Source organism: Oryzias latipes, chromosome 6 (genome assembly GCF_002234675.1).
Source record: "Oryzias latipes chromosome 6, ASM223467v1".
NCBI classification, from domain to species: Eukaryota; Metazoa; Chordata; class Actinopteri; order Beloniformes; family Adrianichthyidae; genus Oryzias; species Oryzias latipes.
In genome coordinates, this window is record NC_019864.2 from 22116644 (window position 1) to 22125419 (window position 8776).

Genomic DNA, 8776 nt, shown 5'->3' on the forward strand with positions numbered 1-8776 from the left:
TAGAAAAAAACAAAATAGGTTGTCATTTTTAAATCCATTGTTGGTAATTTTAGCATGATTCATTTTAAAATCTGAATTAAATGAAAACCGAACAGACAAATGAAAACTTTGTATTAGTCCACCCCAATGTTTTTTAATACAACTGATTAAAAATACAAGTTAAAGCTATATTATTACCCATTTTAATTTGGGTCATAAAGAAAAATAAAATGTACATGTAAGAAAAAGGAATGCCATAAGGATGAAGATGCAAGTCTAGAATAAGCAGTTACAGTTTCTGGAAGTGTATAAAAAATTGAAAAGGGAAGAAGTTAATATTTTCTTTAAAGCAGAGTAAAATAAAAAATAACCAGGTAGTTTGCATGTATTTAAATGTGTTCAACTTTATTAGATAACCGATTTATAAGGTAAGAAAATACATGTGACAAAACGTTACCAAATATAAATTTTGCTTTTCTGTGCACATGTTTAAACTAAATTGCCTTGAGAGCAAACTAAACATAAAGAACTGGAATGTAGTGGAAATAATTGTGCCATAAACGTTTTAAACAAAGTACATCATGTGATTGTGAGATCTTTAGCAGTTCATATTTAAAGAAAGACATGTTAAAATTAGAGGCAATACATAAAAAAGCAAGACCAAAATAGTAGAAAATGTATAATACAGAAGTGGATTCAAGTGGATTTAGTAATTTTGAAGGTCAAAAGCCACATAATATGAGAGCCTGACAACACTCAAATTCTTCTGTCACATGTTTGTTTTTTTAAGAGACCTTTCATAAATTACTTTCAGTTGTAATAAAATTTCCTCTTTCATGTAAATTACAACTCCTAGGTGTCACATCCACACACTGCAGCCGTGTTGTTAGGGCTCAGTTCCTTCCATCTTCCCCTCTCTGCTTCTGATGAGGCCATACTCCACTGCTTTGTCCAGGCAGTCCTTGGCAATCTTTGACACCGGATCAGATGTGCCCTCTCCTCCCTTAGCAAGGACGGTAAGAATCTCCAGGACTTCACTCTCCATAAGCTTCTCAGTCAGATCTCTATCAGCCTGGATCATGTTCTGAACAATGACCACCCCACGATGACGCAGGTCAGATATTTCGCAGAGCAGTAGAGCCTGCATTATCTCCAACCAGTGAGTGGTCTGTAAAGAGAGAGGTTAAGAGTGTAAAACATTAAGTCAGCTATAACACCAGCACGTAAGAATGTTGTCAGAGTGATTTCCATACAGTTCCAGGAATGCGTTTGCAGAGCTCAGGCTGCTCAGACGTCAGCATGGCCAGAGTTCCTGCAGCAGCTTTTCTTAGCCTCTCATCGTCCTCACCACTATAGAGCACAAGTAGCTTCAGCCGATCGTTTCCTGTGGCCAGATACAGCTTCTGAACCTGAGGACACATTACATTGGTGTCTTTTCTTCTTTAGATTTCCAGCACATTCTTTATCTTTAATGATCTGTGCATTACCTCTGTACTTAAAACCAAATTACACATGCACTCCGTTGCTGAAGCTCTGACAAGATCCTGCTCCTCAAACATATAGCCTTCAATTTTTGGTACAGCTTTTTCTTTTATTATCTTTTGCCTGTAAACAAAAATACAAAAAAGGGAGTAAAACATGTAAAATTATTTTTAAAGTCCCGCTCTGATCATCTTTTGATCCATTTTAAAGCATTCCAAGTGGTCTTGTAATCATGATTATGCCATTTCACTGACAGTATGGGTTTAACATTAAATGGTGTTTTTGTTTTTAAAACAAAAAACCTATGTTGTTTTCTAGGACTTAGTCTCAGCAGATCGACAGTAGTTCATTAGAAATTCATCCGTCTGTTTACGTGCACTCCCACTAGCTTACAGCCCCTCACGACCCCAACCTAAGATTGCAGTTGGAACAAAAATGCCAAACAATATTGGAGCTATCCAGCCATACAGTTTCGAGCCAGATGCCAGCTCAGACAAGGAAAACGAAGATGTACATGTATCTAGTCGTCTGTGAGTGGATGCATCAGTATGAAGTGGTGCAGGGAACTTGTGGCTTGCCATAGTAGTTTATACGTCTGCCTACAGCATTTTTCCATCTGTTCCTTACAATGATTTAAATAAAGAAATTGTGTTTACACATGTCCTCCATCATGAGAAAAATGCCACAAGAGCATGTTAAAACACCAAAGTGATGATTTTCATTGGAGTGGAGCCTTGAGCAAATAATAAGTCATTATTTTTTTAAACTGTGGCTTTGGGGAGCACTATATGATTATACAAAAATGATAAAACTGATACAGCAACTGCTCAAGTTACATAATCCTCAAAATGGTTTTTGGATGAAAATATTAAACATAGCCTGGATTATGGCCTAAAGAATGTGGTGCTTACTGTACAAAAGAGTTATGATTTTTAAATTAGTTCACCAAACATGGACAATGAATCTTTCATTCATTTCCTAAACCCGTTTTGTCATGAGACACCCTGGTCAGGTTGCCAGTTTGTCGCAGGGCCACAATCAAATCAGACACCTTTGCATACTCACATTCACACCTAGGGTCAATTTAGAGTAACCAATTAACCTATGAGGCCTGTTTTTTGGATGGTGGGAAGAGGCCAGAATCCCCGGAGAAAAACCATGCATGCACGTGGAGAACATGGAAACTCCACACAGAAAGGTCCCCCATTGGTGTTCTGCTTCAGGGTCCCCAGGACTTCTTGCTTCACCGCGCACAATAAATTAATACTTTAAATACCTGGATCGACAAACCGTGGGAATAAATGTGTCTATTTTTTAACCAACTGATATGAGCAGTTTTACAGGGGAAGACTTCCCCCTAGTGGCCAACCTGAGTCTTTCACTGATGCCAGCCAGGTTGGTGAGTGCCATTAGTGCTTCAAAATTCTGCAGCAGGGTGCAATTGAGGCTCAAAAGGCTCACAAGTGGACGCACGACTTCATAGATCTGAGGGGAAAAATGAGGTTTGCAAAGTGAAATAAATATCTCAAAGAAAGTTGTTTGCATTACTATCTCCCATTCTTACCCTCTCTCCTGGAAAAGCAATCTCTGGATTGGATGTGATGGCAATTTTTGCCAGGGCTTGTGCAGCTTTGACTTTTCCTGCATCTGTGTTTTCGGTTGCGAGTGGAATCAGAGCTTTCCCTCCACCTTGGGCCACCACGGTTCCCCTGTCTTCCTGCCGTTCTACCAAAGCCAAGAACACCCTGCCAAGGACACGTGACGTTAAGCAACAGAGAGGGGGGTCAAACACACATTTTCCTTCCTTACCTGGAAATACACTCTTTACAAGCCTCAGTGAGGGCAGGACTCTCTTGTTTAACCATGCAGGCCAATGCAGATACAACTCCAGCTTCAAGGAGCTTAACCAGCCTTTTCTCCACATAAGAAGGTGCATCCTGACACATAAAGGGTAAGGACAGTCAATTAAAACTCCTGCAAAGTCCGATTCATATTCTATTTGATTATTAAGGATGGATTTTTCTGGCAGATCTACAAAATAAGGCAACACAAAAATGAAGAATCCTACTTTGGGGTGCTCCTCAGGCACATGCTGCTTTGCATACTTGGCAAGCTCCACCATCTGGGGGTCTGGTTTCTCTACTTCATAGCTGTTTGTGCAGTTCACTAATGTAGAGCCCACAGCGAAGAGCACAGTCTTATCTTCAGACTGCACAACCACAAAAAAAACAACAACAACAACACATTTTTCAGCCACCATCCAAAACAAGGTTTCATTTTTAGATTTCTTCTCTTCTGTTTGGTAACTATTTAGAGAAACTAATAAAATAAACAGGTAAACCTTTGCCAGTTCAAACATGGCCGTGAGAGCGTGCTTGTCCTCCACCAAGTCTTCCTTTACATCAGCATCAAAAGTCAGGTAAGCGAGCCCTTCCACAGACCAGCGGCGGGAGGTTGGAGGTAGAGACTCGTTACACAGCCACCTAACAGAGGAGAAAAGTGAGGCCAACTCCAAGTCTGTATCACTTCACTGCAGTCATGTCAACAAGTCAGAAATGATCACATTTTTTTAATTGAATTCCAGGTTCGGATTAGAGCATGGAAACCTACTTCCTGCACTGCTTGGCAAGTTTGCCCGTGGATCCTTCTGCAAACTGCTTCATGCTGAAATCTGTGCCTCCTGCTGACCCAAGCTTGCACAGACCCTGCGATAACATTAAATGATTAGTTTTATCTGTGACCAGAGGAATGCACAACTCTGTGGAAGCACGTTTATGCCACAAAGGTGGCTTTAAACATTTAGAGACTGAGATTTTTTTAAATGAATTATAGATTGAAACTTTTGAATTTTTAATAGGTTGAATTATTTTTGGAAAGCCCCTCAACTAAGGGTTCAAAAAATAAATGATGGCGCACTTCCTGGTTGTAACAACAACACTTGCCTGACATAATACACTGGGTAAAGGTTCAGCATAAAAAAAACAATTAGCTGGAAGCCAAAGTTTGCAAAGAAAAATAAGAGTTTACTGTTCTGTGTGGACCAAAGAATTGATTCTTCTAGTCTTATTTTTAACTTAAATGTTTCTAAGGAGAAGGGTCTAAATATTTGACTAACACACTGGTGGTGTATAAACCCAGGAGACCACAACGCTCGCAAGAAAAGAGGCTGCCTTTGCTGCTCAAAGTTTATAAATAAATAGTGGGATGGTAATTTTTAGCCTGAATGCAGCTCAACTTTGATGCCAACAAACCTGATGGTTTTAGAAATAAAGCATTCATCGCAGTTTTTTTTCGTGTCAACTTAAAACCCAGCTCTGTAAGAAAGTCTTATACGTACTTTTAAATACATTTAGTATCGTATAATAGTGTTCATCGTATTGAATTTAACACTTTCATCTTTCATCTTTCAAGTTTGACGTTTCTCAAAGAATTTTTCTTTTATTACTTGAATTGCTGGGTTGCCATGGATATCTCTGAGGCATTTTGAGATCGTATTGTTCAAAAAAGTTGCTAAATAAATAAAGTCGCCTTAAAAGATTAGCCTGCGGAGAGCTTCCTTTCACTAAGCAGTACTACTTCCCTCTATATGAAGCACTTACCACCAGGGCTCTCACGCGTATCCTGTCATTCTCGCTGGTCTTGTAGAGGTCTTTCAGAAGAGCCACGCCATTGGCTGTGATAAAGGAGGCCCTCTTGGCTTTGCCCGCCGCGTGTATGAGAGCTTCGACTGCTATTTGCTGGTGAGTAACATCTTTGGAGGCACAGAGCGAGATCACTGCATCCATCATTCCGGACATTTCTAGAGTTCGGTTTCCCACATCGCTTGGCCCTTGAAGGAGCACAGACACCGTTTGGATGGCGCGCAGCTTTGCATCTAGAGCAGACTGGCTAAAATGTTGCCTAACCACACAAAAAAGGAAAAATGTTTCAGACACTTAAGAATAACTTTTGCTTAAACTAAATAAAGAGCCAAAAGTTAGTGGAAAGTGAAATATGTGTTTGGCTCACTGAATGTATTCTTCACATATTTTGTTAAAGTTCTCCCTCTCTTTGTCACTCTTCAGGTCATCGTAGAGTTTGCTAAGCAACACAGAGCAGCTCATGTGAGTGTTGTCCGTAAGAGGTGGTCCATCTGAGAGTTCAGGAATGCTTCCGGCAACCTGCAGGATTTTCTTCAGCCCTGCAAGACAGCAAAGTGTGCTTTAATGTGCAATGGAGTGCAGAAAAATCACTTGCCTATATAGCAAGTATATTTTCTGTCCTTTTTATGGTTTTTGGGTAAGAAGAATGATTGACTTCATGCAGGTGTGTCTCATACCTTGGTCGATAACCCATAATGTGGGTGAATTGTCTGGGTTTTTGAACGACTTGCGGGGAACTTGTTTGACCAGCAGGTTGATGGCGCTGTCTCTTCCCGGCCCAGAAACATTAGACGCTGGCATCATTTCAAGAAGGTGGCGCAACATTGAACGCAGCTCTTTGGACGGCTCTGGAATTTGTGCAAAGAATTACGACTTAGCAGAGGGCTGGAAATGCAGCCATATTTGCTTTGGTGAGTGTTTCGACTCACCGGGTAGCATGGCTTCTTCCTTTCCCCTAATCTCTCTTTTCATGCCCTCCGTCAGAGCCTCAAACATCACCTGCAGCAGGTGGCAGGCAGCCAGAGACACAGTGGAGGCTCCTGACCCCATTACAGCACACAGCTGGTCCATCCCCAATTCATTCACTATAGCCATGGTCTGGGAATAAAAAAGTGCAAGTCATTAAAAGTCTGAAAGTACTCACATAGGTTTAACAAAATACTTCCTAACAACTCCTCATTATGAATGTGCAAAGGAATTTCCTGAGATACATCATTTGTATTTTAAGGGTATTGCCATACTTACCCGTGACTGATGTTCTGTGCACAACCCAACCAAAGTCCTGAGAGCCGAAAGGACAACCTCTTCCTGCTTTGACTGAAGGAGTTTTTGAATTAGCTTCACTCCATCATTGCGAAAGATCTGCTCAGCTCCTCCCTCGTCTCGAGATAAGACCACCAGGTTCTGAGCTGCCTGAAAATTCATACACGAATTTGATTATGTCGGGGAAACCTTGATTCAAAGACTCTTCAAGAAAATGTCTATGATTGAGACATTGAGGCCACCTTTACCTTCTCTCGATCTGAGTCTTTTGAAGCATCATCTAACAGGATGGAGAACATTTGCTGCACTCGAGCATCTGTGGAGTTTAGTTGGACTGACTAAAAAAAAATATATATTTTTTTAAACAGTAAAAAGAATTAGATTTCTAAGGTTTCCTTCCAAGAAAACCCATCAACAACTAACCAGCTCATTTGAACCACTTTACCTTTTGCTGAATCAGTGCTCCCAGTTGTCTGAGTAGTTCTTGGAAAGCTTTGTTTTTCGGCTCAAGCTGGGCACATCTCTGAGCATCCAGAAAGGCCTGATCAAGTCGATCCAGCTTCTGAAAAGCCTGAGCTCTCCGAAATCTGGCTTTCACATCACTTGGGTCAATATCTAAAGCTTAAAAAAAGGCCCCAAAAAGTTGTTAATTAATGTCACCAGTAGACAACCATGCATGCGTCATGCTGTAATCTCTGAGCCATGCCTTTAGTTGTGCTGCTTTGGTATTAATCTGCTAGGAGTTGCATGAAAATGCAGTTTTATTCACCTTCTTAACTTTACATTTTTCTGTCTGCACCCACTCATCAGTGACAGAATGTCATTTTTACAGTTATTTACTTATTTCTATTGTCTTATAGTAGATTGTCAGACAAATCTGTAATTTTTCCTTTCTGACCATCTCTGACCCAAACTGATCACAGTTGTTTTCTCCTGCTTTTTGGTGTAGCACCATGTGAAACCCTGGTTGGAAATCAAAACATCCCATTAAAAATGAATTATAAAAATAAATAAATCCAGTGTTTTTTGCGAATTATGAAAGAAGAAGAAAAAAGTTATAGGTTCTTGATAGCAGCTGGCATGCTTCCTTCTCGTTGAAGATTATACCACTAATGATCCTACCTTTGGATGCATCACACTCTGCTTTGTTGTATTCTTCCAGCTTCAGGTGGCAAGCAGAACGGTTGCGGTACAAAACCGCGCTGTCTGCCTTGCTGGCACTCAGCTTGAGGGCTTTAGTGTAGCAGCAGACAGCCCCTTCCATGTCTCCAGCCTTGAATAGGCTGTTCCCCTTCTCCTTGAGGGCTGCAGGATCCTGGATTTCAGAGAAAAGGTGCGCAAAGGTGACAGACAATCTTAAAGAACACTGCAAATTAATGTTTTCTTACCTTGTCTACTTCTTTCTCACTCATTATTAGTGTGTTGTATTCAACTATGCAAGACTTTATAATGCAATTTGCACTTTTACAATCAAAACAACACCGTAAACTTTGAATAAACTAAAGACGTTCCATCTTTGTATACTTCCGGGTATGCGCAGAAGGCTGATGACGACAGAGAGTCCCGCCTCTTTCCTCCGACACTGGATTACCGTAAAAGGAAGGGAGGGCTCAATCTCGCTCCGTCTCCTCTGGATTTGGTTACACGTTGGATGTTTTATGGTTTTACTCTACTCAAATAACAGCAAAACTAGTTATTCTACGTCCGTGTTATATTAAATAATTAAAAACTTTACCAAAAAGCATAATTTTTGAAAAACTAAATCTGTTTCACCTTCTATTAAAGAATATTTTACAAAATAAATGGTCTTCTTTAAAGTACATCAAAATGAAATTGATGGCAATAATCGTTAAAATCTAAGTCTTTAAGTGATGACAAACCCAAAATTGGTTAAAAAAAGTGGTTTTCTTTAACTTGTTCTATAAAAACTGTAACTTTAACATGTATATTGTGCACAGCGAATTGTTTTTTGTATTACAATGCAACCTGAGAGCTGCAACTCCTGAAGAAAGTTTCCAGTTTCCTGGACCAGCGTCTTGGGAATTGTTGTCTGTCAAGAACTGTTGTATGGTCTTCGTTCCCTTGGATACGAGGTGGTTTCATGTGAGCCTTGCTCTCCAATACAATTGATTTGACTCTCATATTACCATGTCAGCTTTGTTTAATGAGTCAAATAGCCAAGCCGGAGCAGGTGGCACAGGCTTCCCTTGGTTCACAAGTCGGATATGCAGGAGATCCACAAGGCTCAGCCAGGCAGCAGGAATCCAGAACTTCACTCTGAAATTCAAATTAAAAGCAGCTGTGTAAACATTTGCCCTTCACCACCACTGTGTTTTGAGACTGTACAGTCTTTACTAGTGTTTTCCAAGGCCAAACTAAAAAACACTGTTCTGTTATTATTGCATTTTTTT

At 40.2% G+C, this 8776-nt stretch overlaps 1 protein-coding gene across 2 annotated transcripts; it reads right to left on the bottom strand.

The window, feature by feature from the left end:
• Positions 1–363: 363 nt before the first annotated feature.
• Positions 364–8615, bottom strand: unc45a (unc-45 myosin chaperone A). Of its 2 annotated transcripts, none has more exons than XM_020704138.2 (18): positions 8352–8615; positions 7488–7680; positions 6811–6986; positions 6614–6703; positions 6348–6515; positions 6032–6200; positions 5780–5950; positions 5470–5641; positions 5061–5361; positions 4072–4166; positions 3803–3944; positions 3530–3670; positions 3271–3398; positions 3026–3206; positions 2831–2946; positions 1467–1584; positions 1233–1388; positions 364–1147 (listed from the first exon to the last, which is right to left on the bottom strand). In XM_020704138.2, the coding sequence occupies exons 1-18, from the start codon at positions 8505–8507 to the stop codon at positions 866–868; spliced, it is 2955 nt and encodes a 984-aa protein (XP_020559797.1). In that variant the 5' UTR covers positions 8508–8615; the 3' UTR covers positions 364–865. The 2 variants fall into 2 exon arrangements, with proteins under 2 accessions (XP_020559797.1, XP_004070143.1); XM_004070095.4 differs by lacking the exon at positions 8352–8615 and adding an exon at positions 7754–7932.
• Positions 8616–8776: the final 161 nt, after the last annotated feature.